The sequence below is a fragment of the Prionailurus bengalensis genome, chromosome D1, assembly GCF_016509475.1.
Source record: "Prionailurus bengalensis isolate Pbe53 chromosome D1, Fcat_Pben_1.1_paternal_pri, whole genome shotgun sequence".
Lineage (NCBI taxonomy): Eukaryota > Metazoa > Chordata > Mammalia > Carnivora > Felidae > Prionailurus > Prionailurus bengalensis.
Window position 1 is genome coordinate 85,705,068 of NC_057346.1, and position 15,176 is coordinate 85,720,243.

Consider the following 15,176-nt stretch of genomic DNA (forward strand, 5'->3'; position numbering starts at 1 on the left):
TCCCACATACCTTATCTTATTCATCTCTTCCACCTGGATGCTTATCTGTATCCTTTATCACATCCTTTCATAATAAACCAGTAGACAGTACGTACACATTTCCTTGAGTCCTGTGAGCTGCTCTAGCAAATTAATCAAACTGAAGGAATATTTAAACATGGGAATTTCCAATTTAAGCCAATTGATCAGAAACACAGGTCTGGATATCTGAAGTGAGAGGTGGTGGGGGCGCAGTCTGTGGGACTAAGCTCTTAACCTGTGGGATCTGATACTATCTAGGTAGATAGTGGCAGAATTGACTTAAATTATAGGACATCCAGCTGGTGTTACAGAATTGCTTGGTGTGGGGGAGGGGGGAACCACACATCAGGTGTCAGAAGTGTGAATGTGATAAGAATGTGAGAATAAAGAGACACACAGGAGGAAAAGTGGGTTTTTCCTACTCAATCCTATATACAATAATGATAGCTACTATTCACTGGATGTTTAATCAACATCAACCAGGCACTATTCTAAGTGACATACACATTTATATATAAATTCCTATTCATATATACTCTTATGAATACATATTCATACCTATGAGACCAAATGAGTATACATTTACATGACTATCAGTGTAAAATTTGTAAAATGAGGCAACTGAGGTACAAGAGTTTAAACAACTTGCCCAAGATCATTCAGCTAGCAAGTGACAGATCTAGAATCTGAATCCTGGTATTCTGACTCCAAAACCCAAGTTCTTAAGCTTTAAATGATGACTTTCAGTATAACAATGGAAAACTGAGATTTTCCATTGTTAATCTCAGGTGAATCACTGTGAGCAAGACTCATTTTCATTTAGCAAACTGTTGCTGGGGACATAGTTTGTCCCTGTCCTCAAGTTGTACATAGTTAAATGAGACACACAAAGATGTAAACAGAAGATTATAACACAATGTGCTAGGAGCTGCAATACAGGTGCTTTCACTGGAGCTTCTGGGAGTTTAGAGAAGCCGTGGAGATGGGCAGGGGCAGGTTAGGGCAGCTGGTGGGCAACACCTCTTGCACTGATCAAACCCCACTTTCTTAAGTGGTCTCTAGTCGGTTCTGGTTTCAAATTTAATAACAAAGCTGCTCATAAAGTAGCTAAACTGTCAAACATATTTTATAAATTTGAGGCAATTTATTGACTGTTTTGGTGCTGACACCAAATTGATATTCTTGTAAAAAATGTTTCTTGTTATTCTTCAAGGTAAAAGCAATATGAGAACCTCACATGAGAGTAGCTTTCTGTGCTTTTGTAATTGTAGAAGGGCTGACTGAATCAAAGAACCACATTTAACTTTTTTATGACAAAAATAGGGAGAATCAGCTAAATCCTGATTTGTATAATATAACCAACCTTTCATACTTTTAATAGTTGCTTCTTTTGTCCCAACAGAGGCTGCCTCTTTCTTTGGTTCCTCAGCGTTTCTCTGGATGAAAGATTCATCCAGAGCCCATAAAACCAAGTCACGTAAGGAAAGGACTGTGGTTCCATCTTTGGTATAAACTTTGGATGCTGCTCTGGCAAGACCAAGTTGCTCCGTACATTCTGTAAGAAGCTTAATAGCAAAGAATATAAGGAAATGATTAGAGAAAAAAGGGATAGAGCTGGGAATAACTGTGAAGAGCTTCTTATTTTAGAAATTTGAGGAAATCCTTTAATTTGGGGAAATGGAAAGGTGAATAACTACTGATTTGATCTTTGAGAAGAGATAATTTTTTATATTAGATTGTCTGATATAACCTCACAAAATTAGTCCTTACTCAAGCTGTGAAAATTAGCTCCAAAAATTTAACACAGCAGCTGATACATTTAATCATGAATCAGTTAATATATTTTATCATCAGAGTATTTATTTTCTAAGAAGTGTTCAACTTAGAGATCCACTTTCAATTTTGTTGCTTTATAAGGTATAAAATAGTAACACTTCACATTGATGAACTGCTTTAAAATAAATGAGTAGTTGACTTTCAAACCCAAACTGAAACATGTTGTTACTTCCATTTTGTGGATAGGAAAACAGGCTGAAAGGTTAACATTTTTGCCCAAAACTACAGGATACAGCTGTGGAGCTCAGGGTGAATATTGAAGTTGCTAACTTTTGTGACTTGCTTGGTTTGTTGAACAATATCTTAATAAAAAAGCCACTTGTATTCAACCAAAAAGGTGAGTGAATGAGTAGGTATGTACTTGTGTGTTTGCAAGGAGGTCTCCAGGGTAACTCCATATCATATTTAACATTGCTTGTAAAATATGCTGTTAAAGGCACTGCCCAGAATATATAGACAAGATAATCACCAAGCAATGGAAGGACAAAGCTGGGTTTGGGCCTTTTGAACTCTCCCTCCTTCCCGTGACTATAAGGAGGAGCCTCTATGACAGTAACCACATATTCCTTCCTAACACAACTCTTGCTTCTCCAATTTGAGAATGAAGTGAAATAAGCTGTCAACAAATAAGTGCTCATTTTTTTCCAAATGATAAATGAGGTAGTGTCTCTTAGCAAATTCAAATAACATACAATTTGAAGGTAGAATGGGAAGGAAGGCAAAAAACAAACAAACAAGCAAACAAACAAAGGAATTCTATCACAAGAGTGAAGAAACTCTGGTAGCTTTTGTACATCTTTGTACATCTTTGCTCTGGACCTGCTTTTGTACATCTTTGCTCTGGACCCAGTCTAAAAACCATATTCTGATTTCTCATTTTTCTGAGTCTGTATCCAGAGAAGTACAATAAAAAAGAATATCTTTAAGAAAACCGAGATCTTGATCTCATCAGCTTAAATTAGTGAAACTGGCCAGGGACATTTATCATTCAATCCCATTGCTTTCTTCTTGTCAGAAGAATCACTATTATCATTACCTCTGAGGATGAAAGAAACATTTAAGTGATAGCCACTTACTGTGGGGAATGTTTCAGCTACAATTAACTTTCCATTTCGATATCCATCTCCATTTTTGTATGCAATTATTTTCACTGCCTTCTGGTGCATAGCTGCTAGACCACCATGAGATACAACTTGTGTGCAGGTCTTCATCCGTAAAGATAATAGACGTTCTTCATAATAACTTAGCGTTTTTTCAGCCTCATAAGAAGATAAATCAGCCTGATTAAAACAAAACAAAACAAAACGAAACAAAACAAAACGAAACAAAACAGAGGTTTACTCAAGCTTTTTCTTTTAGTTTCTGTTACTTTGGTATATTTCAATCTCTTAATTTAATAAATATCTGCATATACATGTGTGTGGTATCTAAGTTTTGAAATGCTTACTCCATATGCTATAGGTCTTGGATATCACAGTGGGAAGAACATTGAGTCAGAATTCAGTTCTCTTCCCAGCCCTGTCATGGAGTCCTTAGGTGACTTTAGGCCTCTGGTTTGTGTTTCTGGGCTTCTCCTGTTTTCTATTTTGCCTTCTCCTGACAGGAGCTGGGGAAGAAGGATGCCAGGACCAGAGAAAGCCTGGGGTTGAAGTGATGGGATGCTGGCACTACAGATATCCTCTTGGTCTTTAACTTGAGGATGATCCCATCCCGTGGTGGCAGACTAAAGAAGGGGGAGGGGAATGAGTGCAGTCTTAGCCACATGTGTAGTTTCGGCTTTTGGCTTATTGCAGCAAAGACAAGAAGGGCAGAAAGGATTACTCAACACTCCACAAGTCAAGAGAGGTAAGAGGGAGGCTAAGGGAAGTCTTCCTGAGTGGCTCTCAAGCTTCCATATGTACTAAGCATACATTCCAGGAAACGTTGTGCAGCGGGCTACGTGGCAATAAGAACTTATAGAAAGCATGCAGAACCCAAGACTACAAAAGAGCAGATGCAGAAAGCAGGGTGGAGAACAAGATAAGATATTCCATAGTAACATGGTCTAAGTAATTCATGAGCACAGGCAGGACCCAACCTTAACTAGATGCCCACCCGCTGTTTTCTCTGCAAGGCCAAAAAGCAGTGTTCTGCTTTGCAGTGGGTTGCCTATGATCTCCTAACCCAGAACATAGCTATTTGATTTCCCATAACACCATAATGAGGGTGGTGAATATCACACTTCACCTTTCTCTTTCAAACCCTACTCAGGATGCTGTTTTGAGGGAAAAATTCTGTTTGAGATTCTGTAACATTGGAGATTCTTTCCAATCAGCTCACCACCACCCCCTTAACCCCACCATCATTAAGCAAAGCCAAATGCCTTCAGACTTCCCCAGAGGACTTCTTTTCTCCATCAGAGTTACTGTTGCACTTAATGTTTATTGCAACTCTTCATGTCCCCTCCAGATGGAGGGTGTCCCCTCCACCCTGCACTGTGTATCTGGTTTAGGGGAAAGAGGAAAGATATCTGGAAATGGACCTGGCAAGCCCCAGAGAGCACACCCAAGTTAGAAGGCTTCTCTTAGGAGAAGAGCCTATTTTTATATAGGTGTGTAAGTTCCCCTTAGCACATCTTACTCTAAACTTGAAGGAGGGGACTTTTTAAATGGTGCCATTTTAAATTAAGATCACAGGAAAGTGGCAGAGATTTTTTTTTCTCCACAAGCTATAAATAGTATTAGACATGGATGCATGAATTCAGGCATCCAACCTGAACAATCATTAACAACATGTCAAATTCCCCCTGAAATGTTCCATACTAGTAAAAAGTTTTCCCTGTGAATATAGACAAAAAAGCTGCTCTGCTAAGTAAAGATTTGCAGTTACTTCCTCATTTAAAAGCAACACAGAGAGCAGTGGAAGGTGTCAGTAGATGATTAAAGCCGCAGAAGTGCCCAATTAACTTCAAAGAGTGTATCGAACTATTAATAGACAATGTATTTTAAATTACAATGGGGAAAAGGAAATCAATGCAGGTGGAATGGTAAAGGTGCATCAGAGGAAGATGAATTGGATGAGTGGAGATGAACTTGAGTGCAAGGCAGATAATGAATGCGTCAAAGTTTCCAAAGTGATGCCATACATGTATTAGCAGAGCTCAGGTCGTTACACACCTTTGCCACACTGATGACCTTGAAAGGCCCTCGTGAGAAGGGCTTCTGGGTCTTGGAGCCAGAGGCACAGAGGAATGGCAGCCCTGGAAGCGACTGCTTCAGCCCCTTCTCTGCTCTCATGGATCGTCCACACGCCAAGCAGAGCACAATTTTCCTCTTTCCAGTGGGTGAGAGATAATAGTATCCCTGAAAAAAGGAACAGAGATGTTTTTATGTAGGGGCATCTAAATTATTATAGCATTTTTGTAGAATACTTTACAATACGAATAAAGCATTTATATGATCCCCAAATGCTATATTTGAAATCTCAACATGAATGAATGATTTTGCTCCCCAATAATTATACTAAGAGACATATTTCTAAATTCTATTGACTGAAAAAGACTAGAGGCAATGACAATTCAACATCAATGAGTATAACTTATGCCAAGAATCAGGGTTTCATGGAGAAATGGCCAGTTCCAGATGTGGGGCAAGAAATATATAAGCAAGTGATGTCCTGTAGTGCCTGGAAAGAAAAGAAGCCATCCAAGAGTAAAGGAGTCATGTTAAAAAGACACAAGAACCGACATGAAGAAGCCTCCACTGGCCCAACCTAGGACAATTGGGGAACAACAAAAAGAACACTTTAGATATGTTTAAAAGTCCCATGAGCTCATAATGATGCTAAAGATATAAGTAAATATAACAATTAAAAAACAACAAACACGTAAAAACAAAATTGCAGCTTATTGGAGTCCACTGGAAGTAAACTGTCACCAATTGATAACTCTGACAACTGGCCATTAGAAAGTGTGGCAGATTGTTTGCAAACATGGCCACAATAAAACCTCCCCATCCTGGTCTGCATGTCCTTCTGAAATGTGATTTTGCTTCTCTTCCAGTCAAGAAATGTTTCTCTTTTTGTCTTTTCCTTGAATCTGAGCAACTCTGTGTGACTTGCTTTGGTCAATGTATCAGTAAATGCGATGATGCAAGCAGATGCCTAGGAAGTGTTTGCACATTGGAGCTGGTTCTCTTTTGGCTGCCACTGGAACCCTGAGACCACAATATGAACACACTTGAGCTAGCCTACTTAAGAAGCCTTGAGGAGAATGAAGAACCCCAGCTAACTGCCTGCTAACCTCCAGATATGTGAGGGAGACCATCGTTAACCACCCAGTCCCCATAGAACCACCAACCTACTAATGTACCACGAGATGACTAAATATTAGGGTCACATTAGTGACTTTGGGCAAGACCAGCAGAGCTGCTCCACTGAGCTCAGCCCAAATTATTCGCCAACAGAGCGAAAAAAAAAATCGTTCTTAGTTTAAGCCACTAAGTTTTCAGGTTGTTTATTATACCACAATAGAGAAGTCAGATAGAAAGAATAAACATTTATTCCACCAACACTTACAAACTATATTTTTGGGTAGTCAAATACCTAGTTGAAGAGGATGAACCTCGTTGAAATTCTTCCCTACATTAAAAATTTAGCTAATAGGGGCGCCTGGGTGGCTCAGATGGTTAAGCAGCCAGCTGACAGCTCAGGTCATGATCTCACAGTTTGTGAATTCAAGCCCCATGGAGGGCTCTGTGCTGACAGCTCAGAACCTGAAGCCTGCTTCGGATTCTGTGTCTCCCCCTCTCTCTCTCTGCCCCTTCCCCACTCATATTCTTTCTCTTTCTTAAAAATAAACATTAAAAAAATAAAATAAAATAAAAAGTTCAGCTAATAAATGTTGGGAAAATGACAGAATTAAACAAAACTAACACCTCTTTTATTTTGAGAGAGAGAGAGAGAGAGCATGGAGCAAGGGAGAGGGGAAGTGGGGAGGGGTGGAATCTTAAGCAGGCTCCACGCTCAGTGTTGAGGTCAATGCGGGGCTTGATGCCATTACCCTGGGATCATGATTTGAGCCAAAATCAAGAGCCAGACACTCGATTGAGACACCCAGGCGCCCCTAATATTGACCTTTTGGAAACTCCTAATAACCGATTTAAGCAAAGATCACCAAAGAGTGACACTAGATGCAAAGTCATTGGGAGATTTGTTAAATGTGAGATTCGGTTGTGATCATGCCCACTGATACCCATTATCACTAAAAATGGAAAATCCAGAAATTGTACCCTTGCATAAATGGTCAATATGAAATATACAGTAAAGTCCATGACAATTCTTGTCAAAAAATATTGAACATAAATCTAATTACAACTTTAGCATTAAATTACTTTTACAGGAATCATGGGGGCTACAGAAACAAATATAAAAATGCCACAGAAGTAAACAGTCATATCCAAATAGGAGGTATCCTATAGGAAAATTCTAGATTCTACAACCAAAGGTCATACAAGGACCTTGTTTCAATCCTGACTCAGACCAAGCAACAATAAGAATAATTTTTTTAGGAGAACCTAGGAAATTTGATTAAAAACAGGGTACTTGATAGCCAAAATGTATTATTAATTTTGTTAGGTGTGATAATGGCATAATTAGGTATGAAAATTTTCCAATATTTTAGAGGTGTGCTTAAGTTGAAGGTGAAATGGTACCATGTCTGGGGTTTGTAAATACTGAAAAACCTTGATAACAGTTGAATTTGGATGATAAATATATGAGGATTTATTACACTATTATATTTTTGAATATGTATGAAAATCTCCATAATAAAATTTTAAAGTACTTTTATATAGACTCTCTAATTTGCTTTGGTCCACACAAGGCTAAAAGTTAAGTACAGCCAGAGTTAATACCATTCTCAATCAACTTACAGATGAGAAAACAAAAGCTGAGAGAGGGAAGTTTTCATCCAAGGATACTTAAGTAGTACATGGCAGAACTGAAATGTAAAACTGACTCCTGACTCCAAGTTCTTGGCTCTTTTTGCCTTTGTCATATTACTTGAAATACTCCCTTTAAATACGTAGAGTTAACTCAATTCAAAGCCAAACTTTAAATGATACTTTTGGCGATGTAATTCTTAAATTCTACTATGGATTTCTCTGTATGTACCTACAACTTCCATTTTTCTACACATTGCTTAAAGGCAGAAAATTAAAACATTCCTGCTTAGACGGAAATAAATGAATATTATGTGTAGAACCATCTCTATAGAAAAGCAAGGATTTCATGATGAATTGTATGCCAATAATTTTCTTTCTTATACTAAAGAAGCCCATTGGAAGTATCCAGAAAATATATTTTTCATTCATTAAAACATCCATCCCCATCACTGTGGTGCTACAGGTTTGATGATCTCTGAGTTGTTCTATTTTGGCAATGGTACATATACACAATGTAAACTGTTTTTCATTAATTCATTTACACTTAATACTGCTTGGAAACTGCTGATGGAAAGAAAAGTACAATACATTTGGTATGCCTGTAGAACTTAAACAGAGTTTAAAAGTTCAGTAAGTCAGCTACTGGTATTCTGTGCAGAATAGCAGGCAATTGATTTGACTAATTCTTTTCTCTATAAAATTTCCTTGATTTATTGAAATGACTAACTTGATCTATTCATTTGGCCTTATAGACATATGGTCTATTACATGGGGTTAGTCTGATCAATAATGACTGTTACTATATACATAGTAGGTAATGTGATTGTGAATAAATTATTCAGTGTCTTCATCACATTTATTATTTACATGAGACAACATGTGAAAATCACTAAGATTGATCAGTATGTAACATACAGTAGTGATCAAGCATGTAATAGTTACTTCATATTCATTTTCTTTTTCTAAGCTATCCATTAGAATGAGGTCTAGAAAAGGAGTTCTTACCCTACATCCCAAATGGATTTCAGGGGGAGTCTATAAATTCCCTGAAACTTATATGAAAGGTGGTTGTGTACATATGTGCATTTTTGGGGAAAAGAATATGCATAATTTTCATGAAATGCTCAAAGTCCGTATCTCCAAAAAGATTAAGAACTAACCACTGGCTTAGAGACTTTGTATGAGTAAATTTCTCCCAGGCCCAGGAGAAGTTTTTAATCTGTGAATCCCAGAATTGATATATTATTGCACTCTTCAGATTAATCATATTAACTTCTAATAGATAGGCTATCATTTAACTTTTGGGAAAGGAAAATTATGATCTTTTGGAATAAATCATTGTTAGAAAATGGGAAGTTGTATTTTGGTTAATGTAAATAAAAGAACATCTTGATTATATGGTTAAAAGAAAGGCAATAGTTTTATAATCTTTGAGGCTTAAACTCTAGGACTCCCTTCTTTACTTTTTTTTATTATAAAATATTTCAATCATACAAAATAGCACAGTATCGTGAACTCCCATGAACCCATACTCAGCTTCCCTAATTACTATCTGGATATTAATAAAAGTTAGCAAAAATAATCTAAATTTTGTCTAGATTCACTAAAATCCAACCAAGTTTTAAAGGTCTGTAGGGAAAATATCCCAAAGTCACAAGATGGCCACTAAATAAACTTAAATAATAATTGGATTGTGTGGACTAGGAAATTGAGTTTACTGGTGATGAAATAAGAGTGCTGTGATTGGTGCTAAAACAAGAAGTTATTGATGAAGCCATTGAAAATGGAAACCGTTCAAGTCTAAAAAATGACCTTAGAAGGCCGTTTGAGTTTCTGCTTAAAGAACTCATTTTGCAAAAAAGAGCCATTTTACACATTGCTTAAAGGCAGAAAATTAAAACATTCCTGCTTAGATGGAAATAAATGAATATAATGTGTAGAACCATCTCTATAGAAAGATAGTTGGAATCATGCTGATATTATCTTCTAAGCTGCACTCTTTTTTAGCAAGAAAGACAGCAAATGGCCTTCAAGAATTATTTTGGAGAAAGCAAGTTGCATGTGTGATTTTAGGAGGAGTTCAAAGTAAAACCCATGTGCCAACTATCTGATGTATGGCACTGGAACTAGCATATTGATGGCCCTGACTTGGTTAAGTGGTGTTCTGCCTATTCCAGTTAAGGAAAAGTATGTAACATAGTTTTTAAAATATTTCTAAACAAAATGGTCAAGTAGAAAATTCTGGTACTTAAAAGTGTTAAACTTTTCTTTAGCAGAACACCAAGATGTTCACTGAGACCTCAACCCACAGCCACTGTTCCACTATCCCTCCCACCTTTCATGCCACCACCCTTTAAAACTCAACTTCAACCCCACCATCTATCTCTGTAATTACTCTCCCCTTTCCCTTCCCACCAGCTGAACAGTTCTTCCTTTCCTGTCTCTTTTAATAAAAACACGAGTTGCATAATCACTGGAAAATTTCAATCATACACCAATGTATGATAAGCCACCCTCTACCCTTCACCCAGCTTCAACAATTATCAATAACTACCAATCTTGTTCCATCTGCAGCCCACCCACTCCTACCTGGATGACTTTGAAGTAAATCCCAGGCATTATATCATTTCATTCTTAAATATTTCAGTATATATTTCTAAAAGATAAAAATTCTTTTATCATAACTATAATATCACATCTAAAACTAACAATGATAGTATCTTAATATAAGAAAATATTTAGTCAGTATTCAAATTTCTATAGTCATCTCTCTCCTCTTACAAATTTGTTTGAAATAGAATCAAAATCAGGTCAATACATTATAACTGGTTTATATACCTCCTAAATTTCTTTTAACCTCCATGTTCCTGCTATATCTCTTTCTCTCTTTTCTTTTATTGTAATTTATTTGTTGTTTATTTTTTGTCAGTTGGGATTTTGACGACTACATGGTCTTTGTGTCTTTTACCAAGTTCCTCTATTTCCTTTGTTTCTAGTCAATTATTAGAATGAAAGACTTGATTAAATTCCAGTTACATTTTTGTGGGGAGGAACACTTCATAAGTGGTACTAAATACTTCCATCAAGGGGTACGTGTTACCTGTTGTGTCTCTGTAATACTATTAGCTACTGATAATCATTGCTTAGGTCAATTACTATATCAAAGTTCACAACACAGCGACATTCCAATTTTTTCATACCTTATTCATTTCTTAGCTGGCAATGAATTCCTATGGAGTGAAACTTCTCATCTACTATTTTGTTATCCTAACATATAGTTCATAAAGGAAGGAAAAAAATAAATGCTTGATTCTTTATTTCCTAGTTGTCAAAGTAACTAATTGTTCCTAAGCATCATCTAATTGTGATCAATGAATTATTGTTATTCTTATCAGTACAAATACATGGATTTAAACATGTCCGATGTATGTCAATTTGCCACATTCAGTAGACATCTGATGTATGTCAATGCAACACATTGATGCTTAAATTGTTTTGTCTTTGGACTGGGAGCCTTTTCAAGTTGACTTGATTCCTTTGAAGATGATCTTGGTAGTCTCTGACAGCATATTTGCCACCTGGTATGAGTTCACAAAGGAGAAAAGTGTTGCTGGGAGGATAGCATAGTCAAAACCAAAGACAAGCAGAATGGTATGGTAAATTTGGACAAATGTAAATTATTTAGCAGAGCCAGGGAATTCTGGGTGAAGGAGAAGAGGCAGCTATTTATAGATGTCTGAGAAGCAGAGTAAAGAAGATCTTGGAGAATCTTGCAGTGTGCATTTTGAGACTTCTGCAGGCCAATGTTTATCAATAAGCTTGATATACTGACCCACAAATACCTCAGGTATTTGTAAAGTATGCAGCAATTCCTTACTAATAAAAATTATAGGACCAAATCTGAAGAATCACTTCCTTAGAACATAGAGTATAGGTATTCACACTTAGACCTATGCTTGGTATAATGCAATATAGTTAAAGTCACTTAAAATCATTCACATTTTAATATGCTTTCTGGAGTGAGTGACATCTAGTGTGGCAGGCACAGCTGTGGGAGTATGTGTGAGCGTTCTGGTGAACTGATCATGGACCAAAGATGGTGGTAATGATAGGGAGCCATTGAAACAATATAAGCAGTGGGTAATACAAGTATTTCTTCATTGTTTCCTAACCAGAATCACAGAGTCTAAATGATTTCATTCACAAATCAGTGTTTAATTTGTCTGAATATAAGGTTTTCTAGGGGAAAAAAAGTTCTGGCTTTATTAAATTGTCCATTTTCTCCTGTTTTCCTTTTATCCTTAGTAGAAAAGAACCACTTACTGGTTGATCAATGTTTTCCTCTTTAATCACAGAGGATGTACAAATACCAGCATAATTTGCTGCTGTGATTTCCTTATCAAGTGCAGTGCTATGAAAGGCCATGAAAGCTTTGATATTTTCCATGTAATTCCACTTTTGATTGGAAGTCCCATTGTTATAAGGTTTATATTGCTGGGGAAAAAAAGGATAAAATATGGAGTCAAGCAGACAGGAGAGTTTACAATTTATTTATAGATGTCAAATACTTCATCGCATGAATTCAAAAAGTATAGACAATTATTCAATTCTACTACATAGTAATAATCATATTAATATTTGATAATTATATACACAACTTTTTTTACATTTATAAATATGCATTCCTTGATTTACAAAAATGAAATCACAAAATGCACACAATTTGGTAATTGCATTAGTTTTTTTTTTTAACTTAAAAAATATTCCATGGGGCACCTCAATAGCTCAGTCAGTTAAGTGTCCAACTCTTGATCTCAGTTCAGGTCTTGATCTCAGGGTCATGATTTCAAGCCCTGCATTGGGCTCCACGCCGGACTTTTTTTTTTTTTTTCAATTCCATGAGCCTTTTCCTAATATTTTTAAAGGATATATATACTATTTAATCTCAGTGATGTTTTATTTTACCAATCCCCAGTAGTTAAACATGTAGATTGCTTCTCAGATTTTCCTTATTATACGCAAAAGAACAATCAACAATCATAGATTTTTATGTAAATACATGATAAATTCTTTAGAACAAACTCAAGTACAAGTGTTGATAACAAGGTCATTTTAAAATATTATGGTATGTCATATAAAGTTTTATCATATCCAAATGCTTTCTAGAAAGGTTATTCTAGTTTACACTTACACCAATAGTATAAGAAATGGCCTGTTTTCCTCACATTCTTGCTCAAACATCATCAGTTCAATACATGAAAAATAGTACCTGGTTGCTATTTTAATTTATGTTTTACTGGTTATCAGGAAGAGTCTTTTTTTTTTAAATATGAGTACAGTCAGTATTATATGTAACAGAAACAGCATGTTTAGTCTAATTATAAAACTTGGCTCAAGCATAAGTAAAGAAATGAGTAGTTTCAGTTTTAGAAAATTTAAGCCAGTAGATTAGTTCCAACTAAACATATCACGACACCTCAAGGAACTTTGTAATGAATAACACTTACTTTACCAAGGAGAGATTGATAGTAAAGAGGAAAATAAATGGGTCTTAAGAACTGATTTAATAGGTCAGACAATAGAGCATCCCTCAGAGGCCTGGAAAACAAAGACTGTATTTCAAGGAACAGAGAGTGGGGGGTCTAGTAACATTAGCCTAGTGTGCCTCATTTTTGTTATTTCACATGAACTTTAATATTTTCTCACAAACTGATTGCTTCAAGAAATAAAAACAAAATATCAGCAAAGGAAAAAATCTTGAAAAGTAATACAAGTTACCTTAAGATCAAATGCATTTCTTAAAAATGGGAACCTTAGGGGAAAATGTCAATATCTATAATTTTATGAAACTGATCAAGGTGCTAAATTTGCATCTGCATGAGGTTTTAATCTCACTGTGGCCCATGCCAAAGAGGCACGTGACAAGGAAGAATGTAATGTTATACACACTATGTCTCCTAGAATAAAATTTTAGTCTATATTTGTCATCAGCGTAGAAGACTTAATTAAGCTTTGATATTTGTCCAGATTGTTCTATCCCAATTATGGATTCAGGACCTGCAAAACAAGCTGCCTCATTGCTATTAAAAACATGGAATAAAACAAGTGTAATTTAGAGACAGTTATTCTATTCAACAAAAAGATGGTAAATTCTATAGAGGATACAGAAAATAAATTCAGAGATGGAGTGCTCCTAAATTTTCTTTTGTCTTAACAAGGGAAAATACATGTCCAGTTAGGGAGTGTCTTTGGTTATAAGTAAGGATGACAGATAAACATGAAAAAAGAACTCCATAGCTCTTTACCCAAAACTCAGATGAGCCCAGATTTCTCGGAAGTCTCCAAAAATTGTCTGGCTGCTGTAAGCATTTGCAAAAGCACGTTAAAAGTGTATTTGAAATGAGTCTCTTGGTAGAATTAACATGGATGAGTTCACATCCTTCAGGAAGACCTCTTTGCCCATGCTCTTTCCCTTCAGTTGCCAGGTAAGAGGGGACTTGCATATGTCCCAATCAGTGAGCTTAAAGCACGCGCATCTAACAGCTATTCACTTGACCATACCCACCACTGAGACTGTATGAGTGCTACTGGGATAATTTCACATGCTTGCCCTTGGATTTGATTTAAGTAACTAGCATAGCTCCTGACATGCAGCAAGCCCACAGTCACCATCTGTTGGATTAAACTAAATTAAGAGCTACATGAACATGTTGAATTTGAAATCTAGGCAGACTATTGTAAATATTTTAACAATAGCATTCAAGACAGGTTTCTATGACAGCCATTGTCTTTCTCCACAACAAGGAAGTATAGGGCTTTACTTTAATTAAATAAAGGGCCATGATTACTACTTAGTCTATAAATATCTTACCTGAACAATAACTGGATAGCCACAGACTTCATTTCTTGCTTTGGTCATAGACACTGCCAGCACAAGGTCCGGGTTACTCACCAGGTGAAAGGTCCTTGGGAAAACAGGGCTAGGCGTATCATCAAGTAGCATAACCAGATCAGAGCTCCCCCTGTGCCACTTCCCATTGTGCTGCCTCTTAGCTCCATACATGCTCTCTGATAATGGATATGAATCCTTTAAGCATTTCTCCCCCACAGAGGCACAGTGTGAAGCTTTCTCAGTAGAGAGTGCTGGAGGAACACTGCAGGAGGAAGGGGCTCTCTTCCTCTTCCTGGCTGCTGCATGGGGTCAGCAGTTGGGAGTGAGGATATCTAGTGCTGTTCTGCTCCAACCAGGTGCCAAAAATATGGAGTCCCTTGGAACCTTCACAGGTCTGGCCTAGTAACCATTTGCTTGTGGCCTTCCTGACATGGACATCACATGCTCTAAACCTTCTGCCACACCAGCATCCCATCCCCTTTTCATGCCTGTGTGCCCCCAAACCA

At 36.7% G+C, this 15,176-nt stretch overlaps 1 protein-coding gene across 1 annotated transcript in view; it reads right to left on the reverse strand.

The window, feature by feature from the left end:
• Positions 1-15,176, reverse strand: part of LOC122483661 (doublecortin domain-containing protein 1-like) — a 91,484-nt gene that overhangs the window by 35,808 nt on the left and 40,500 nt on the right. The window contains exons 8-12 of the mRNA XM_043580871.1: positions 14,650-14,743; positions 12,102-12,272; positions 5,013-5,198; positions 2,934-3,137; positions 1,394-1,586 (exon numbers count right to left, since the gene is read on the reverse strand). Coding sequence (XP_043436806.1) covers positions 1,394-1,586; positions 2,934-3,137; positions 5,013-5,198; positions 12,102-12,272; positions 14,650-14,743 — 848 coding nt within the window. The remainder of the gene's footprint in view (positions 1-1,393; positions 1,587-2,933; positions 3,138-5,012; positions 5,199-12,101; positions 12,273-14,649; positions 14,744-15,176) is intronic.